The following is a 21,529-nucleotide window of genomic DNA, read 5'->3' on the forward strand; positions in this document are numbered from 1 at the left end:
CGAGCGCCTGAGTCCACATAGTGCGAAACCCGCTTTCTTCTAGGTTCTGGGTGATCTGGAAGATTTAGATCCTAAACCTCAAGAGACATCTTTTTTCTCGTTCAACGTCTTTCCACTTATTTAATCTTTCCGATACTGTAGCCCGAGTTGGTTTCTTTGAAGCTGTTAGTCAGGCAACCTATTGGGCAACCCAACTGCGGGGTCCTCGCGGCCTTCTCAGCCGCCTCAGCCTGGGTCCGGAGTGGACCTGGCGCCGAATCACTGGCTGGCCCAGGTGTCGGGGTGAGTGTGGGGGGGCGGGAGCCTGCGGACAGGGAACAGCTCGAAAACTGGGGAGCAGACTGAGTAGCTGGGGCTCCGGACTCCAGCCTGGGCTGCGGGAGAGTCTCTGATGCTGACCGCGCCTCCCTCTCGGCCTTCTGGGCTTTCTTGCCGGCAGGGCCGGAAGGGAGAGGTGCACCTGCAGCCCGGCCTTCTCGGGTCCCAGGCCCAAGAGGTTCAGACTCGTTGGCGTCCCTCCCCGTGCTTCGGCGCGGGAAAAAGATCACCCACGGTGAGCTGGAGTACCAACAACTTGGACCTGAGCTTCTGCTTTGGAAGACAAAACTCCTGACTAACCTGAACAGACGTCCTGTTAGAGGGTGGCGCCTCGATGAGCTTGGGGTACGGAATACCATAAGGAGGGTGTTGCAGTTCTTAAGGAGAGGTGACAGGAATCTAAACTGAGATGGAAAAGTGATGAGCGCTGTGGCTGGTTGGATTTGTTGGATTTGGATTGTGCCCGAAGTTGAAGCTATAGCCTATATGATTAAGAAGGTGGTGCCATTAAAATTAGGAGACCTTACATGAGGAGGAGGAATTTTGTAGAAATACCGAGTTTGAAACAATGGCTTAGGTGTGGATGGTAGAAACAGTAGAAGGGGGTGGGGGGAGGAAGGCTGGGAAGTAAGCCGAAAAGAAACTTTCAAGGTAAGAACCAAATCAGGTGAAGTTTCACGTAATAAGGTAATAAGTATTTGTTTTGGTTTGGGGAAAGTTATCAATGGCATGAAATGCTGCAAGGGTCAAAGGAGGAATTTGAAGTCTGAGGCTAGGTAGCTGGATTTGATAGTTAGGAAGTCCTTAGGCCATTTGAGAGAGGTGCTTTAATACAGTCAGTAACTGGTTAAGAGAAACTGCAAGTGTAAACTAATCCTTCATCATTTGGAGCAAGAAGCAAGATTATTGAGAATGTCAAGTCAAGGATTGGGGTTTGTCTTAAAGAATACAAGGCGCTTTATGTTTTGGGGCAGAAAGCAAGTAACCAATGTGTAAGATTAAAGATTCAAGAAAGAGGAGATAGATAAGACCCAAGAGGAGAGAGAATGGAGTGGGATCAAAATTACAAATGGAAGGATTAGTTTTGGAGATAAAGGAGGACACTTTCAGTTGAGACTATAGGAAAAGCTGGGGAATGAGGTGAATGAGGAATTACCTGAAATTTACATATCTTTGGTAGGAAAGCTCTCTTTGCAGTAAGGTTAGTTTTTCTTACTAAATCTTAGGATTTTTACAATATTTCTAAACATTCACCATAATATACTATTGGAGTTCCCTGCAGAATAGAAATTTTTAAGTAGCCCAATAATATCTCAATGCGTGAGTAGCAAATGGCTTTTATATAGAAGAGGAACTCTCTCCCTCTACAGATGATCTCTCCTACTACACAGAAAAAATAGAAGCGCTCATCTTCCTACAACCAAATGTACAAACCTTCTTCCCTTTTGTTTAAAGAGGAAAAGTGTCCAGGGGCGCCTGGGTGGCTCAGTCAGTTAAGTGGCTGCCTTCAGCTCAGGTCACGATACCCAGGGTCCTCAGCAGGGAGCCTGCTTCTCCCTCTCCCCCACTTGTGCTCTTGCGTGCGCACATGCTCTCTTTCTCTCTCAAATAAATAAAAATCTAAAAAAAAGAGGAAAAGCGTCTCTTATTAAGGAAGGCAGATCCTTTCATCTAGTCTCCCAATGCCATCCTCCCCTACCCTATTAGGATCCTCTTTTTTTCAATTATTTTCTCTCTCTTATATTATCGGCCTTTCCCCTTCTACTCACACCTTTCCTTCAGCAATTAGAAATATTCTTCCTTAACTGTGTGAAATACTCCCATTTATTTTCATGTCTTTTCATCCTCTTCACAGCTAGAGTTCTTGAATGTATCATCTACTCTCCTTATCTCTAATTTTCCCATTTCTTGTTATTTCTTAGCCCATTTCAGCCTGTCTTGTTTCCTGCATTCCACTGAACTATCACTAAAACTACCTTTGTTAAATTCACCAATGTCCTCTATGTGTTAAATCATAAATTCTCAATAGGGACAAAAATTGCTTCTTGTGAGGCAAAAAAAAAAAACCAAACATACTCTTTATATATAAAACACAGTATATTTACAGTATATAAGGAGATACACAGATATATATTATGTAATATTAAAATTTTATGGGGGAGGGTGTGATTGAAAGGGAGTCTGAAAAAGCCCCTCAGCAGGTAATTAAAAAAAGACATTTTCAATTCTTTTTTTTTCTTTTTTTGTTCAGTTCTTGTAGCTTGACCTCTTTGTGCCATTTAAAATGTTTAGTGTTCCATTCTTCTGGAAACACATTAACACACGCTAGTTACTAAAAATTGTTACCCCCCCCTTTTTTTATTGCTCTTCAGCCACATCTCAGCCTTTTTTTTAGGCCCACTTCCTTGACCCACTTGCTATTCAGATGTTGGAGTTCTTTCCATAGGCTCTCTTCTTACTATGTACATTCTCTTTTTGTAGTTTTTTCTCCTTGTAGCTGTAATTCCCATTAACAAAAAGTCATGTTTACTCATAAGTGTGTCTCCAACTCAGCTTCTCTCTGAAGCACTAGACCTACATATATAATAGTCTTTTGAATATATCCATTTGGGTCAAATATATCCAGAATTAGGTCAATATACAGGACCAGGGCTAAGTGCCTCATTTTTCCTCTCATCTCCACCCCCCAGATCCACCTAATCTGCTCAAGCCTAAACATTTATCTTTTTATTTTACTCCATCCCCGCTGTCAACACTGTAGTCCAGGCCATCATCCTAATTCATCTCTGAACTGGTGTCCTATTATTCAATTTCCACAGTGCAATCTCTCTTAAAACTGTAAATCGGATTTTATGAATTCCCTGCTTAAAACCATAAAAAATTGCACTGAGAATTAAGTGAACCAATCTCTGCTTATCTCCTTCCCAGTCTCATCTCACCACTTCCGTTCACCTCCTAAAATTGCTAAATTTGTACTGGATTTCTTTACTTGTGTTCTCTGTCACCTCAAAGACTTGTGGAATTTTGAAGGACACTGTATTTCCCCTGTCATAATAGGAATTGCATCTTACTGTAATAAGTTGTTTGCCTTCTTTGCTGAACTCTAAACACTCTGAGTTCAGGGACTCTTTGTCCACCTTTCTATCCCCATTGCTTACTATATATAAAACATATTCAGAACTACTTGTTGAATGAATAAATGGTCAAAATACTGTCTGAGAATTAGAGAAGCTAGAGTCTTCCCTGGTCTCATTCTCTTACCTTGCATATAGGCTCTTCTATGCCTCTGTTCTGTTTTATGTAGAAGGAATACATTTTCTTTTTTAGACATATTCCAAGGGTATTTTGACTAGTGATCTTCCTCGACTTCTGTTGAGGTTATGTCCTGAAAATATTGTAAGTCAAAGATGCATCTAATATACCTAAACCTACTGAGCCTCATAGCTTAGCCTACCCTACCTTAAATGTGCTCAGAACACTTAACATTAGCCCACAGTTGGGCAAAATTATCTAACACAAAGTTTATTTTATAGTTAAGTGTTGAATATCTTGTGTAATTTATTGACTACTGAAGTGAAGAACTGAATGGTTGTAAGTGTATTGGTTGTTTACTCTGGTGATCAGGTGGCTGACTGGGAGTTTCGTCTTGCTGCCTCTACCCAGCATCTCAAGAGATTATTATATCACTCTCCCAGAAAAAGATCAAAATTCAAAATTCAATGTATGGATTCTAATGGATGCATATCACTTTTGCACGATTGTAAAGTAGAAAAATCTTACATCAAACCATTGTTAAGTCAGGGACCATCTGTATTATAATTGCATTGTTTGTGAATCATCGGGTTGACTGTTCAGCATGGGTAAAGAGGATTTATGAAATATTTAAGCTGCAAAGTTCTGATGGAACTTTCTCAAGTGGCTTTAAAATAAGCTGGTAGCATTCTGTTTTCTGATTCAAAAGTCACTAAGAACACAAAGATGGTTGTGGTTGCACTGAGTGTGTAGCTTTCCCAGAAAGTTTATTAGAATGATGAAAAGAGTTACAGCAGCTACTAAAAGGATAAGTAACTAAAGAAACAGACTAATTTACACTGCCACATGTGGCATTTATTTAATTGTTATATGCATTAGGCTCTTGATCATAAAGGAATAGAAGAAATAAGCTCTTTTTTCTTACAATAGAAGGGTAAGGTGGGTTTTAAAGCTAAGCACTGTTGAGAGCTACAAGTGTTATGCTTTCATCTCAGCACTAAGGATAATAAACCCAGATGGCCGGTTTAACTTACTGTATTCTTCTGAGATTAGAACTATTGCCAACAAAAACAACTTTGGTGCAAACTTCCTGGAAAGATTTTTTCACCAGTTTAAGAGGATGAATAGGAACTTGGCCTCTTAAATAAAGGAACTATGAAGTCACTTGCTTCAAGAACAAGCAGCTCGTTTAGGGTATACTGTGGCAACAAAGTACCACAGATCCATATGAACTATACCTTCTATAGGATGAATGGTTTTAGAAGATAACTTCTGTCAGCTCTTTTAAATATAATTTCTGCTCTAAATAATTTATTAGAACACATTTTGGCTTCTAACTAAAGAAGCACATCTTTCAGCTCTTCTTAAATTATAAGCTCAAAGAGCACATTTGCTGCTCAGTCCAGTATGGTAACAACCAACTACATGTAGTTATGTACATTTAAATTAGTTAAAATTAAAACTTCAGTACATCCATTGCATTAGCCACGTTTCAAGTGTTCAGTGGCCACATACGACTAGTGGAGACTGTATGGGACAGCCCAGATACAAGACATACCCATCATTGCAGGAAATCCTGTTGGACAGTGCAGCATTAGAGTATGTTCCTAATAATTAGTCTCCTGGAGTCGGATAAGAACAGGAGCCCGAGATTCATCCAGACCTGGGTTTGAACCCTAGCTCTGATACTTATTTTATGATCTGATTTAACATTTCTAAGACTTTATTTTCTTAGCTTTAAACGGGGATAAGCGCAATATTTGTAACATTGAGTCATGAAGATTCAATGAGATAATGTAGGGAAGTGCCTAGCATAGTGCCTGGCCTACAGTAAGTACTCAGTACCTTTTAGATATTATTAATTTATTTATTTTTGATGACTAAAAAACTTTGAATAGAGCTGAAAATTTAATTTTGTAAAGAGTACCATATTCCATAGCTGGCTCACTTAAAGTGCTCACATCTGAGTTCTGAGTGGATTACAATGTTCTCCTTTCAGCTACACTTTGTATTTCAGATGAAGATTTTATTCTAAGAAAATGTGTCCTAATACAAATTTAGTTGCAGATCTTATTATTGGATATTCCTATTTCATTTTTTTTTAAGTGTATCAGCAGACGTTATAGTTAAAGCCAGTAGGTTCTGTATAGCAAGTCTGTATTCCAGTGACACTACTTAGCACTCAAATAGAAATATAATGCTGACACAAAGCAAACCTGTTAAACAAAGCATCTGACTAGATGAAGTAGAAAAATTTAACAGGTTTCAGTATTAATCTAGAAAAATTGAGTAGGTCTGAAGCCTCAGGGTTTATTGCTGCCAACTCACATTGATTGCTTGGCTAAATAGAGATGCCTTTGAACAAAGAAACATTGTTTCTAATAAACAGGAACCTGAAAATGTTAACAGCATTCATATTTATTAATACAGTAATTACTAAAACACATCTTACTAATTAGTAATTTACATAAAAACTTCTGAACATGTGCCAAATGGGAAGGGGAAATCATCACCAGATAGTCCTTAAATGTCAGCTGCTTTCATAAAATAAATGACTTGCTCTCAAAAGAACTGGTCAGGTTGGTGTCATTGTTTTCTGTCTCAACAGAATTGAATGAATCCATTCTGGAAAGTCTTCCTTTCCTCTTTGGAATTTATCTTCAGGCAGGGAAACTGTATGTATTCATTTTAAATTTTTTACACTTAGACTATACTTACACAATACTATAATTTTTAATTAGTGGACCACTAGGCTAAACACCTGGTAAGTGATGTTATCTACATAAAAGAAAGGAACACGTTAAGGTAATTAGGTATTTTTCTACTGTCCCCCATTTGTAAAGATAATAAAGTTTTTATTTGAAATATAGTTAACACTCAGAAAATTATATGTCACAATGTAAAACCCAATGAATTGTCACAAAATGAATATAACTTGTAACTATCATCTAGATCAAGAAATAGGGGTGCCTGGGTGGCTCAGTTGGTTAAGCGACTGCCTTCGGCTCAGGTCATGATCCTGGAGTCCCTGGATCAAGTCCCACATCGGGCTCCCTGCTTGGCGGGGAGTCTACTTCTCCCTCTGACCCTCCCCCCTCTCATGTGCTCTCTCTCTCTCATTCTCTTTCTCTCAAATAAATAAATAAAATCTTTAAAAAAAAAAAAAAAAGAAAAGAAATAAAACATTACAAGCACCTTAGGAAACATCCCCCATGCCCCTCTTAGTCACTACCCCCACTGTCCATAAAAGATTTCTCAAACCATAGATTAGTTTTGTCTGTTCAAGAAAGTCATATAAATAGAATTATACTGTATGTATCCTTTTGCATCTCGTTTTGTTTGTTCAGTATTGTGTTTGTAAGGTTCATCCAGATTTGCTTCATGTAGCAATAGTTTGTTTTCATTGCTGTATATTATTTCATTTTAATAGTACACTATAGTTTATTTTTCCATTGTACTATTAATAAATATTTTGAGTTCAAGGTTTTCACTATAACAGTATATTTTTATACATATTTTTGGTGCACATTTGTACACATTTATGTTTAATCCACCTGGGAGTAGATTCATGTGTCACAGTTATTAAGAATATTTTTTAAGTGAAATATAATTCACATATTATGAAACTCATCATTTTAAAGCATACCATTTAGTAGTTTTTAGTATATTCACAAAGTTGCACAACCATTATCTCTAATTCCAGATTTTTATCACCTTAAAAAGAAATGGCAAACCCATAACCGCTAACTCCCCAATATTTTCCTTCCACCCAGCCCCTGGCAACCACTAACCTAATTTCTGTCTCTGTAGATTTGCTTATTCTGGACATTTTAGAAAATGAAATCATACAATATGTGACCCTTTATGTCTGACCTCTTTTACTTAGCATAATGTTTTCATGGTTCATTCCTTTTTATGGCTGAATAATATTCCATTGTTGGAAAATTATTTACCTGTTCATCAGCTGATAGACATTTAAGTTGTCTCCACTTTTTGACTATTCTGAATAATGCTGCTAGGAACATTTGTATACAAGTTTGTTTTGTTTTGTTTGTTTGTTTGTATACAAGTTTTATATGGACATCCATTTCCAATTCTCTTGGTTATATATCTAGGAGTACAACTGCTGAGTTTTTTGGTAACTCTATCTTTAACTTTTTGAAGAACTCACTGTTTTCCACAGCATCTGTACCATTTTACATTTCTACCAACAATGTATGAGGATTCCAGTTTCTCCACCTTCTTGTCAATACTTGTTATTGTCTGCATCTTAATTATATCTAGCCTAATGGATATGAAATGTTACCCCATTGTGATTTTGATCTACATTTGAAAAGATGTTGAGCACCTTTCCATGTGCTCGATAAGCATTGATCATTTATATGTATATCTTCTTTGGAGTAATGTCTTCAAATTCCTTGCCTATTTTTTTTATTGTGTTGTCTTTTTATTCTTCAGCGGTAAGCGTTCTTTTTATATTCTGGATAGTAGTCCCTTATAAGGTACATGGTTTGCAATTACTCTCATTCTGTGGGTTGTCTTTTTATTTTCTTGATAATGTCCTTCAAAATACAAAAGTTTTAAATTCTGATACAAGTCCAGGTTATCTGTTTCTTTTTTTGTTGCTTGTGCTTTTGGTGTCATCTAAAAAAAATTATCTAATCCAGGGTCATGAGGGCTTAATGGATACTTTTTTCTAAGAGTTTTTAATAGTTTCAGCTTTTATATTTAGGTCTTGATACATTTTGAGTTAATTTTTGTATATGGTATAAGGTAGAGGTCCAAATTCATTCTTTTGCATGTGGGAATCCAGTTGTCCAAGCACCATTTGTTGAAGACTGTTCTCTCTCCCACTGAATGGTCTTGGCAATTTTATAAAAAATCAGTTGACCATATATGTAAAGGTTAATTTGAGAATTCTCCATTCTGTTCCATTGATCTGTATGACTATTCTGCCAGTACCACTTAGTACATTTGTAGTAGGTTTTAAAATCTAGAAGTATGAGTCCTCCAAATTTTTTCTTTTTCAGGAGTGTTTTGGCTATCCTTTGTCTCTTTCATTTCCATATGAATTTTAGGACCATCCTCTTAGTTTCCACAAAAAAAGGCAGCTGGCATCATAGAAGGGATTACATTGAATCTTAAGCCAATTTGGGGAGGTATTGCTATCTTAACAATATTAAGTTTTCTAATCCATGAATGTGAAATGTCTTCCCATGTTTTAGGTATTTTTAATTTCTAATTTCTTCCAATGATGTTCTGTACTACTCAATGTATACTAATAATGTTCCGTACAGTTCTGTACTAATGATGTTCTATACTATTCAATGTACTTGCACTTTTGTTAAATTTAGTCCTAAATATTTTGATCTTCTTGATGCTCTTGTAAATGGAATTATTTTCTCAATTTCATTTTCAGGTTATTCATTGCTATGTGTAGAAATACAATTGGTTTTTTAAAAATACTAATCTTGTATCCTGCAACCTTGTTGAACCCATTTATTAGCTATGATTTTGTGCATGCAAGCACATGTGGGGGGGTGTGTGTGTTCTTAGGACTTTACATATACACGATTGTATCATCTGCAAATTGAGGTAGTTTTATTTCTTCCTTTCCAGTTTGGAAGCCTTTTTTTCATTTTTTTGCCAAATTGCCCTGGCTAGATTCTCCAGTACCATACTGAATAAAAATGGTGAGAATGAACACCATTGTTTATTCTTGATATTAAGGGGAAAGCTTTTAATCTGTAGTCATTAAATATCATGTTAGTTATGGGATTTTCACAGATGCTCTGCTCTCTTGGGGTTAGGAAGTTTCTTTTTCTAGTTTTAAGTGTTTTTATTGTAAACGGGTGCTAGATTTTATCAAAAGATTTTCCTGCACGTTTTGAAATCATTATATGTTTTTTTGTCTTTTATGTAGATTGTATGTTACATTGATTTTCATATGTTGAACCAATCTTCCATTTTTGGAATAAACCCCATTGGTCTAGGTGTATAATCTTTATATGTTGCTGGATTCAGTTTATTAGTATTTTGTCAAGAAGTTTTACAGCTATTCTTAAGTGATATTGGTCTGTAGTTTCTTCTATTGCCTTTGTCTGGTTTTGATGTCAGAATAATACAAGGATACTTTTTGATGTACACTAAATTTAAACTTTTTTCCCCCCAGAAAATGATCCACAGTCTATTTCTCATAAACTGTTCCGGTGACATATTTCTAGAGAAGCACTGGAAGAGCGTTGTAAGCCAGTCTGTCTGTGATTATTTCTTTGAAGCTCAAGAGAAAGCTGCTGATGTTGAAAATGTACCACCTGTCATTTCAACACCTCATCACTACCTCATCAGTATCTACCGGGACAAGCTCTTCTTTGTGTCTGTCATACAGACTGAAGTGCCCCCTCTCTTTGTAATTGAGTTCCTACATCGAGTTGCTGACACTTTTCAGGTTGGTTATTCATCAAATATTTTGAACTTAAATTAATCAAGTTAGTTGGGGGTGGGACACATAATTATATTCTTTAATTATCCAGCTTTGGATGTGTCTTCCATCTATCTCTTCTTTTCAACTAAGCATAAATTCATAAACCCTTTTTTTGTAGGGTGCACAGCCGTACACATGGCTGCTCCATTCACTGTTTCAGTAGAACATAGTAATCTCATGGTCATGGAAGCCATATTTATATGTATTACAGATTATGTCATCAGGAAACAGTAATGCCCTCTACATAAAGATCTTTGAATGGTTCCAAAATTTTTATTGGTTATGTAATCTTCTAATATTTACATTTTATTATCTTGCTAAGTATACCAAATAATTGAACACTTAATCTGTGTTTTGGGCGGGTATCTAATCAGGGAAAATTAAGTTCATAGATCACATCCTAGTTTAATGTTTCAATGTACTCTCTGTCTTAATATATAATAGGAAATCAGTTCAATCTAAAAATATTGAGAAAATATTGAGGAATAGAACTGTGGAGGGTTTTTTCCCTCTGACTTACATCTTAAACAATGAATTATGCTACTCTAAGTTTATCCTTCTGAACAGAGTGTTTAGAAAGCCTTTCTTCATGCCTTCCATTGTGCAATATTATGTACATTTTGTTAAGGACTACTTTGGTGAGTGTTCGGAAGCTGCAATTAAGGATAATGTGGTCATTGTATATGAGCTCTTGGAAGAAATGTTAGACAATGGATTTCCACTGGCTACTGAATCTAATATTTTGAAAGAACTGATTAAACCACCAACAATTCTCCGTTCTGTCGTCAACTCTATCACAGGTAAGGTGAAAACATGCTGCATTAGGAACTGAGCAATTAAAGCTTTATAAACAACTCCTTGTTGCTTATGATCTGGCAGATTATTAAGGTAGTCCAGTTTGGCCAGAGTTAAAGTTAGTGGTATTGTTAAAATGAATGTGTGTTTCTTTTCATGGGGAAACTCAGTCTTAAATGATAAAGAAAACTTGATTATTCTCTTTTATTGTAGGTTTTTCTATAGGCCCACAAAAACATTATTACTATTACTTAAAACTAATAAGACTGAATAAATTTTCCCAGTTAATCGTAAAGAAGCCAATATAGTGAGGTTATAAAAGGGAAACCTATATGTGAGGCTTCTTAGAAGAACATTTAGTCTATTTATAGACTGGCATTTTAATATTTAAATTAGCATTATTTTATGTGATGTGATGAAGATGTTAACTAACACTACCCTGGGTAATCATTGTAGTATATAAGTGTATCAAATCAACATGTTGTATACCTTAAACTTAACACAATGTTATATGTCAATGATATCTCAATAAATGCTGGGAGAAAAATAAAAATTAATAAATAGCATTATAAAACTGGCATTATGTTGTTACCCCCAAATTACTAGGAAAAAGAAAATTTAAGACTCTCTACCACAGAGTACATAGTGTCTCCTCCAAGTCTTTTATACATGCAGAATTATTAAAACAAAAAGAGATAGGGAATTAGTCTATTTGTGAGATCTCACGCATTGTGGGCCTTGTACTTGTGTTATAAATTTCTAATTTTTGTTTATTTCTTGAGTATAGCTAGAAATTAAGTACATCCAGATGATTGTATTTTTTGAGAGTATTGAAGTCTTCTAGAGAAAGATTTCTGTGAAATGTTACGTGCCACACCAGCTATGCTGTCTGCCATTTTAAACCCCTCTCGAAGTGTATTGACCTAAAAAATGGGGCAAGGGAGGCCTATGAAAAAGCTTTATTCATCTTCTGTATAAGGCGGAGCATTAGGAGAAATTCAAGGAAAGAGAAGATGGAGTAAGTGTGCCTAAAACTTATGCTCTGTTTGGGAGTTTGGGAAAAAAAATTAAAGTACATAAATAATATAAGATGTAAAAGGCAATTCCATACTTTATAAACAATACAAGGACACTGAAAGTATACATGATATACTTTACAAAACTATAAAAATTTCTCTTAATTACACATAAACATTCATACAGACAAAAAAGTTCTAAAATGTTTTCAATGACCATCTCCAACTAAGGAACTACATACTATCTTTATTTTTGCTTTATACTAATTTCTAAAATAAACGTGTATTTTATAGTTACTAAAATATAGAATGAAAATATATAGGTTATTAAGGCAGTGCATTATGAAATTAAAGAAAATGGTTCAGTAGATGAACTGTGGTGCTTGGCCCCAGTGCAGGGCCCTAGAGAATCAGCAGAATTTAGGGAGGGAGGGAGGAATAAGAGCATTCTATAGGTGGAACTATATGAGAAAAAACACAAAGTGAAAAACCTTGAATTGTATGAATTCATTTGGCAGGAACAGAGCTGTTTTTTTAGCTGAGTAATGAGATATAAAACTTAAGAGTTGAGGAAATTCTTGAATGGTAGGCTAAATATTTAATTTTTATCATAAAGCCAGTGTGGAAACATTGAAAGTTTGAACAGGAAGGTGAAAGCAGTGTTCTTAGAAAATTCTTGAAAGCAAAAGGTTTGGAGAAACAAACACCAATCAAATTAGACTATAAAGTTGTATATACAGTATGATTGCAACTATTTTTAAGGTGCAGTCAGAAAAAAAGCAAACTTATCAAAATAGAAAAAAATAAGTGCAACCCATTTATGAGGGAAATGTTTAAAGAAATATACCAAAATGTTAATGGTAGTTGTAGTCTGGTAATAGGAAGATAGATTCTTTTTAGCCACTTTCCTAAACTTTCCATGTGTTGTTACTAAGCATGTACTACTTTTGAGTTGGAAATGTAAATTAACCAAAATGTTAAATATGTCACAGCTCAAGGGTATGTTTTGGACAACTAGACTTATTTTCAGACATATGTCAATTTGCCAGTAAATTAGCCAGATATTAAACATGAGCCATATTGCAGCCATATGGGTGTGCCGACTTAAAAATGGGAAAAGAATGTGTTCTTCATCCAGTTACTCCGCTGAGGCCTGCTTGGCAGCATATCATGTAGAATTTAAGCTGAATACCAAAGGGCCTACTTATCACTCTGTATTCTCAGTGGAGACATTTTATCAGCAGAAGGTTTTAAAACAACTAGCCTCTTTTCTTCCATCAGTGGCAGCATAACGAGATTCTGTTGTTGAGCCACTGAAATTAGGTTAGGTTACTGTTAACACACAGGAAGCAAAAGATAAGTAAATGAATTTAACCTGGTTTGGCACATAGAGGACCACATGGCCTATTTCTGTCTTCTAGAAATTTGATCATGTTAGTATGGATATATCTCCCAACAATTCTGGAAACTATCCACAACGTCAATGAAGAAAAACCCAAACATTAAAGAAGCAGCTACGGCATTTTTTTTTCCTGTTAATAGCTTTTCTTTCTTTCTCTTTTTGTTTTTAAAGTAAACGATACACCCAATGTGGGGCTCAAACTCATGACCCACAACAGGTCAAGAGTCGCACACTCTACCGACTGAGCCAGCCAGGCATCCCTGTTAATAGCTTTCCTGATCACCATTTTATGTATTACCTTTGCTTTCTCTTTTTCCGGTTTTCTAGGCAGTAGTAATGTTGGGGACACACTCCCCACTGGGCAGCTGTCCAACATCCCATGGCGCCGGGCAGGGGTAAAGTACACAAACAATGAAGCTTATTTTGATGTCGTTGAAGAAATAGATGCAATTATAGATAAATCAGGTAATTGTGGGCATGTGGTCTTATTTGGGAAAAACAGTTGAGCTGACATAAGCTGAATAGAAAATTGAAATCCCTTGGTAGTATGGTTTCAGCAGAAAGGCATTCATTTCTTAATAGCTTAAAAAACTGTTTATTTTGCCCAGAGGTTACATATAATTTTCATAACCACTAGCTGAGATCTGCCAAACCTTTGTAAATCAGATCTCATGCTGCCTTATTTTAAACCAGTTATTACCCTGTATGCCTCTCCCTCTTGCCGTTTTTTTCAACATTTATTGTTTATCTGCCATGCACCATACTTTTGCTACCACTGTATATGCAGTACTTCTAATAAAGACCCCAGATAAAATAGCGGTACTGTATTAGAACCATAAAATTTTATTAAAAACATCTAGTCCAACCCTCACATTTTATGCATAAGGAAACTGAGGCTCAAAAGCGTTTAGTAATCTGCTTAAGGTCACACAGCTAGTTGGTGTGTGAAAATGAGCTATTGTGAATTAATAGCCAATATCTTTTCTTCAGTGAGTGCCCTTTTCATTATAAAATTCCATCATACAGAATGAATAGCTGTATTATTACAGAATAATGGCTCCTATTTCTTGAAAGTTAACAGCTTAGTCCATTTCAATGAGAAATTTTCCTCATTTTTAAATTCCATTAAAAATATTTTAACTTCACTTTTTTTTTCTAAGAGGGAAAGAGTTGGGGAAGAGGGCAGAGGCAGAGGCAGAGGGAGAGAAAGAATCTTAAGCAGGCTCCACACCCAGCATGGAACCCAAGGTGGGGCTCTGTCTCATGACCCTGAGATCATTGACCTGAGCCGAAACCAAGAGTCAGACGCTTAACCGACTGAGCCACCCACGCACCCCAAAAATACTTTAATTTCATATCCAGCTGTCTTACAAGGTTGACTCTATCAAGATAGAGGCAGGTTTGGGGCACCTGGGTGGCTCAGTTGTTAAGCGTCTGCGTTCAGCTCAGGTCATGATCCCAGGGTCCTGGATCGAGCCCCTCATTGGGCTCCCTGCTCTGCAGGAAGCCTGCTTCTCCCTCTCCCACTCGCCCTGCTTGTGTTCCCGCTCTCGCTCTGTGTCTCTGTCAAATAAATAAATAAAATCTTAAAAAAAAAAAAAAATAGAGGCAAGTTTGATATTCCTTAGAATTACCACAGTCCTACCAGAGTTAGGTGTGGGCCCTGGTACTTAGTGAAGAAGCTGTCATAACCAATGTAATGGATCCCCTGTCCACTAACTTGTTAGTAGATGTGCATGCTTCATTATATGTGACACCCAGGAGGTGTCTCCATAACTTCAGATACAGTGATCATTCTAGTCAAGGCTCAGATTCCAGTGATTTTATCACTTTCTTTCTTCAGGATCTACAGTCTTTGCAGAAATTCAGGGGGTCATTGATGCTTGCATTAAGCTATCTGGAATGCCTGACCTTTCTCTTTCTTTCATGGTAAGTTTTGTTCTCCTGTCCTATAGCTCTTTACATGCCCAATACATATGAAGTACCAAATGAAATGATAAATACTGAGAGATGTTTGTATCTTAGACTGTAAAGATTATCTCAGAAATATTGTAAGATTTATTTATTTAGAGAGAGAGAGAGAGTGCGCGCTTGAGCTTGAGCAGGGGGAGGGGCAAAGGGAGAGAGAGAGAGTCCTCAAGCAGACTCCATACTGAGCCGGGAGCCCAACATGGGGCTCGATCTCACAACCCTGAGATCATGACCTGAGCCGAAATCAAGAGTCAGCCACTCAACTGACTGAGCCACCCAGGCACCCCCTATCTCAGAAATATTCTTAGCCAGCTTCCCAAGATAGTGACTTACATGATGAGCATGGCCTTTATGGAAAGCTGAGGAGAGGTCTTCTCCTGGGTGTGTTAGAAGTGGCTTAAATAGCTGACTGACTTCTGCAAATCCGTAGTCTCACTTACTGAATTACTTGCTTTGCTGGTATGAAAGGGCATTGATCTTTTGTGTCATTTTAGACTCAGCATGATACACTACTAAGAAAAGAGAACGGAGTTCTTATGCTCACTTGTCCTGTCCCACATATAAAATATTTGTGGGGCACCTGGGTGGCTCAGTCGGTTAAGCAGCCAGCTCTTGATTTTGGCTCAGATCATGATATCAGGGTCCTGGGATCGAGCTCCATGTCGGGCTCCATGCTCAGTGGGGAGTGTGCTTGAGGATTCTCCCTCTCCCTTTCTCACTTTCTCTCTCTCAAATAAACGAATAAATCTTTAAAAATATATGTATTTGAAAGCCTTGTGAAACCATTAAGTTTGTGTTATTGTGGTCATAGTAACAAACTCCTAACATGACTGTTTTATCCTTAGGGAATATATTAATTTCTCATAATATCTGAGTAGAGTTGCCATATTCCATGCACTCTATGAATACTGCTGTCTTGTTTTCCTGGCAGAACCCACGGCTTCTAGATGATGTCAGCTTCCACCCCTGCATCCGGTTCAAGCGCTGGGAATCTGAAAGGGTTTTGTCATTTATTCCTCCAGATGGAAATTTCCGACTCATATCATATCGTGTCAGCTCACAAAAGTATGTTGATGCATCAACTAGAAATCTGCAATCATGTATCAGTGTGATGGGTATTCATCTTACCTTTTTCATTCTGACAGTGGGATACTTGAATTCATCACTGCTCCGTTTAGCCATGGCTCACCAGGAAACTCGGGAAGAACTGGTGAAAATATGTATTTAAAATAATCAGTGTATCTTATATTTGAGAATATAAAGTAGTAGTAAAAGAGACTAGTAAACATACCTGAGAACAAACAAGCATTTTGGACTCTGCATAAGCTATGCAAAACCTTGAACCCATGGCATAATTTTACTGTGGTCTACAGACTTCATAGCTGACAGAAGGACACAAACACATCTCCAGCTGTCTAGGCTGTCTCCCAACTAACTGGCTTCAGGTCACTCTTTTGTGTACTAGGGTTTAAATGAATTGGCATTGTGGGTTGTAAATGGTTTGTCCCTTGAAAATACCAGAAGGTATTTGGGTAATACCAGATGGGACTCAAAAGCAGAGGAATTATTTCTTGGCTCTTACCACATAGGGACTGTTTTATTTAGGATAATTTTAAATTATCTTTTCTGTGGGATCTTAATTCTTCATGTGAGGCCTATTTGCCCCAGTTGTTTATACTATCTTGATTCCTGTCTTGATGTGTATACTTATTGCTCAGAAATTGTGTAATTCCTCATGTGCTGGTGAGTACCTCTGGTGAGTACCAGCGAATGCGGAGTCTCCCGTTCTGGGGGGTATATGGCCCTATCGTGGAGTCAGAGGTAGAGTAGGATACTCTGGACTGAGGTTTCAGTGCTCCCTCAAGAGCTGTCTCACACCATTAATTACGTTTGTGGTTGTGTCTTTCTCTTTTCAGTCTAGTGGCAATACCGGTCTATGTGAAACACAGCATCAGCTTTAAGGAGAACAGTTCTTGTGGTAGATTTGATATTACGATTGGACCAAAGCAGAATATGGGAAAAACTATTGAAGGAATCACAGTAACAGTTCACATGCCAAAAGTTGTGCTGAATATGAACCTGACACCAACACAAGGCAGCTATACATTTGATCCAGTCACCAAGGTACAGCCACCTCTAATCAAGAGTGAGCAAATGTTTCTGCGGTCTTTGACGATGGCAGGGAGGGCAGAAGGAAGGGTTTAATGTCTTGGTTGAAACTAAAGTTCCTAACAAAACCTGGAGAGCGACCTGTGCTGTGCCCTGGCCACTGGCTGTGGAGGGAATCCCGCATCTGCTGCTGAGGAGATGAACTGAAAAGTGAGACTCATTCTGTTCTCCTTCGGAGTGTGCCTTTCCTCATCCATTGATAATCTAGAGATGTACTCACTGAGGAAGAAGATGTAAAAAGCTTTTTTAAAAAGAGAAAAACATTATCTGGATATAAGAAGTCAGTATTGTAGTCTATTAATTGTTAAATCTTCTGTAGAAATTGATCATTGAGACCTTTCTTTGTAATCTAAAAGCACTGTTTCATACTCTTCCACAGGGGATGCTGGCTAGGAAAGCTGCTTCTCACCATATATAAATGTGCCTCTAGCAAAGGGTTTTCAGAGAAATTGTAAAAGATGATTTTCTGTCAGCTTTCGGCTTGGGTAAAAAGTATGATTCTTTTCAACAGCAGAGTCATTGAGCTGCCTGATAAGTGAACAGGCATACTTTTAAATAAAATCATTGAATGTCAGAGATCATCTACTCCAGTCCTAAGGATTTGAAGAACCTCCCCAGAGACTACGCAAGGCTGAGGAATGAAGGGAGAGCTCCACATCCCTGGCCCTTCACCTTGGCTTCAACTGTAATAGCTTCACTTTGTTGACTGTTACTGAGCTTCCACACTAAAGATTTTACTCGAACAAAGAAAGCTAAAAGTTTAAAAAACACCAATTTAGGTCCATTTTCTCATGGTACAGAAAAGTAAACTGAGACCCGGAGACTTACAGTGAAGGTGGTATAGTAGAAAGAACATTTGAAATCAGATTAGGTTCAAACCCCAACCTTGCCTCTACACTAGCTGTGTGACCTTGAACAAGTCATTTGACCACTGAACCTCAGTTTCTTTGTGTAAAAAGAAGACAAAATCTATATCACAGTCCTCTTTGAGATAATGTATGAACAGTGCTAAGCACAGTGCTCTATCCAAAAGTAGGTAGATGCTCTACAGATGTTGGTTCTCTGCTCTCACCATTCCAAGTCACCGACCTGATTAGTCGTAAAATTCCGTGAAGATCCCAGGTCTCTTGTTTCCAAGACACTGTGCTTCATTCTGTACAGAAGTTTATGGTGTCTTTGAACATTTGTCTTTAGTAAATGGTTCAGATTGTATGTTTTTTATGTCTTTTCAAGGTACTAACATGGGATGTGGGAAAAATTACTCCACAAAAGCTCCCAAGTCTTAAAGGACTGGTAAATTTACAGTCCGGAGCACCCAAGCCAGAAGAGAATCCAAGTCTCAACATACAGTTCAAGATCCAGCAACTTGCTATTTCTGGTAAGGATAAGTTTTGACTTGTGTTTAAGGGTGAACTGAGTTTTGCTGAGGTCAGCTGTCAGGAGCTTAGAAGGGTAGGAGCATTCCCTCTTTAGAAAGAACAGCAGCTCCAGTTTGCCTGTCACACTGGGCAACAGGGCTGTCCTCCCAGGTACGGTGATTTTGCAGAGCACCTGATTTCACACCGCTTTCTTCCACCGTACCCTCTTCATCCGAGCACTAAGGAAGGGACTCATTCCTACTCACAGAAAGAATTATCCATAAAAGACATTGCTTGCCCACATGGGAATCTAAACTAAAACCACCCCCCCACAGTGCTGTAATATGTGAATAGTGGAAGGGAGATTGCTTGCAAATGGTAGAAGGGACACTTGGCTAATGTCAGATTTACTGGGTAGTGTTCATTGCTAAACAAATAATTGTTGATTGCTGTGGCCAGGAAAATAATTTGTTCCTTTCCTTACCTATTCTTTTTGACACAGGCTTAAAAGTAAACCGCTTGGACATGTATGGGGAGAAATATAAGCCATTTAAAGGAGTCAAATATGTCACGAAAGCTGGAAAATTCCAAGTGAGAACATGAGAAGAGGCCAAAATTCCTCAAGATCTGTTTGTTTTCCTACTGTCATTATAGTTTATTACTGTTAGGTACCAAGTTGGTGGGCGTCCATATTCTAGTCCAAGCATTCCTATTGAGCTACACACAGCTAACGAAGTTGCTTAGTAATCAATGTAGGGTTCTGAAGAGCTATAAGCTAAGGAAACTTTGAATGACTTAGCTGATTTTGTATCTTTTCAGTTAGGAAGATTCTGGAGGTGATTGCCTCCATAGGGGGACCTCTGCTGGAGGCTGCACATTGTAACAGTAAAGGCAAAAGGCTACAGTGATAACCTCTCCCCTAAAACAAGTGAACTGGTCTCAGCAGGAGCCCTCTCCATCTGTAATACGATGTATCAAGTGCAGCCCAATGGCACACCTGATCTTAGCTGGCCCAAATCAACATCTGTCCCAACAGAGGAAGTTCCCCCCACCCCAAGAAGTTTACAAAAAACTGCCTCTTCAAGTGTTTGCCTTATTCAGCTTTTCACTTGTGCCATTAAGCAAGCACTGTAGCAAAAGCCACTTCCACTGGGCCTGGCAGGGAGCCCCACAGCTCCAGGCTCCATTTTCACTGTACTTGGTCTTGTATTTTTTATAAATAAGATTTTTACGTAAAGCTCAGATTTTGATTTACAGGGACCTTGCTGCAGGAAGTACCGTCTCAGTTTTGTGCCACTAGTTCAGCTGTTAGATAGCATAGTCAAAATTATTTGTATCAAAGGGGTGAATGCTTTATTAAGGCAATAAAAGGGAACACTACTTCTGCTTTTAGGAAGTTATTGCAAGCACAGGCATTTGAGATTTGAAGCAAATTAAAGCGTAAAAGAGAAACTTAAGTGAACTTTGCCACCTTCATGTTTTATAAAGCTTATCAACACCACTTAAACCATCGTTAGCCTAAAGGCCTCAAGCCCTAGTTCAGCAAAAGAAAGAAAATGTGCCTGCTTCACTATCATCACTTTTTTTTAATCAATTTTATCTTTTTTACTGTTGTTCTTGAGGTCTTGAACTTACCTGCATCCCTTGTCTTTAGGGGGGAGCTCCCGTTTCATAGTGTGTGCTTCCCAAGGCTACAGTGGCCAATAGGTTCTTTCCTGAAACTCTTGTCTTAATTGTTACTTGAACGTCTCTACTGTACTGTCTTGAGTACTTGGAAGTACATGATGCTGAGGCAGTAACAAGATCCTCAGTAACATTGACGAAACCATATTAATCATCTTGGTTGGCAAGTCAGTCTAGAGTTGTATCATTTCACTCAACTTCCTGGCTTTTGATGTCCTTGCCCAGACATTTTGCCTCATTAGACAGGAAGAATGGAGAAAGGCTGAGAGATACAAGTGCTTGTTCTTCATGGTCCCATTTGTTCTTGCTTATGCGGTTAGTTTTCTTCTCTTCGTGACTCCATTCTTTTCATTCCTCTTGGCTTATAACTCCCTTTTCCATATCATGCTAAGAATGGCCCTTAAATTCATCCCTTTCTGCTGTCAAGAGCTAGTGGTCGGTGCTGCTACAGAGAGCCCACCAGACAGCAGCCTTCTTACCTTTGCCTGCCTAGGGTACCCAGCCTGCCTTTCATCTAATAGGAGATGGCACTTTTTGCAAATTTGAAATTTCTTGGGTAACCAATATCAGCTTGGCAGCTAAAATCAAGATGTTGCCAAATATTTATTCCCTTTGCCTAACACTGATTACCCAGTCCAATTGCTTTTATTTTTAATGTCTTTTAATGTCCTATCTCAAAAGAACAATCAGTATATTTGCTTTTCTTTCTGTACAATCCCTAATCTCAACCATGTATATCTGGACTGTCCAATTTTCTTTTTGTGCTATCTTCTCTTATATATAAATAAGCAGATTATATGCCAAGAGTCCCTTGTCTCTAGCAATTTCTGCTGAAACTTCCAAGTAGACTGTTTCCTTTTACAATTAAATTATTGTATTTATTAATTTGAATCCAGTATATCCTTTCTCTAATCTGGTTATACTGTCAATAAAAAGATGGAAGCAGCAAGTTGGTTTTTTAGCTTGACTGTTGATTGAGCGTTCTCAGATGGGCACGCCTCAGTGTCAGAGCAGGCTAAACATGGTCAGTTTTTGTTCTGTATCGTTCCATAAGGTGTAACAGTTGCTGCAAGACACTTGC

The 21,529-nt window shown here is 37.8% G+C and overlaps 1 protein-coding gene across 6 annotated transcripts; it reads left to right on the plus strand.

Moving 5' to 3' along the window:
• Positions 1–57: 57 nt before the first annotated feature.
• AP3M1 (adaptor related protein complex 3 subunit mu 1) lies at positions 58–21,397 on the plus strand. Of its 6 annotated transcripts, none has more exons than XM_081822960.1 (10): positions 58–282; positions 6,179–6,245; positions 9,743–10,018; positions 10,683–10,854; positions 13,595–13,732; positions 15,111–15,196; positions 16,170–16,303; positions 17,155–17,362; positions 18,641–18,785; positions 19,268–21,397. In XM_081822960.1, the coding sequence occupies exons 3-10, from the start codon at positions 9,746–9,748 to the stop codon at positions 19,366–19,368; spliced, it is 1,257 nt and encodes a 418-aa protein (XP_081679086.1). In that variant the 5' UTR covers positions 58–282; positions 6,179–6,245; positions 9,743–9,745; the 3' UTR covers positions 19,369–21,397. The 6 variants fall into 6 exon arrangements, with proteins under 6 accessions (XP_081679086.1, XP_006733517.1, XP_030884160.1 ...); XM_081822959.1 differs by lacking the exon at positions 58–282 and adding an exon at positions 304–663; XM_081822961.1 differs by lacking the exon at positions 58–282 and adding an exon at positions 425–553.
• The last annotated feature ends 132 nt before the right edge of the window (positions 21,398–21,529 follow it).

This window comes from Leptonychotes weddellii, chromosome 6 (assembly GCF_054177405.1).
Source record: "Leptonychotes weddellii isolate Sample4059 chromosome 6, ASM5417740v2, whole genome shotgun sequence".
NCBI lineage: Eukaryota > Metazoa > Chordata > Mammalia > Carnivora > Phocidae > Leptonychotes > Leptonychotes weddellii.

Bases quoted from the DNA above. Each gene is read 5' to 3' on its own strand.
- AP3M1 (XM_031028300.2), top strand. From the start codon at position 392: ATGCTGACCGCGCCTCCCTCTCGGCCTTCTGGGCTTTCTTGCCGGCAG. The intron at 15,197-16,169 runs GTAAGTTTTGTT...TTTTCCTGGCAG, and splicing joins ACCTTTCTCTTTCTTTCATG to AACCCACGGCTTCTAGATGA. The intron at 16,304-17,154 runs GTATGTTGATGC...TTCTCTTTTCAG, and splicing joins TATCGTGTCAGCTCACAAAA to TCTAGTGGCAATACCGGTCT.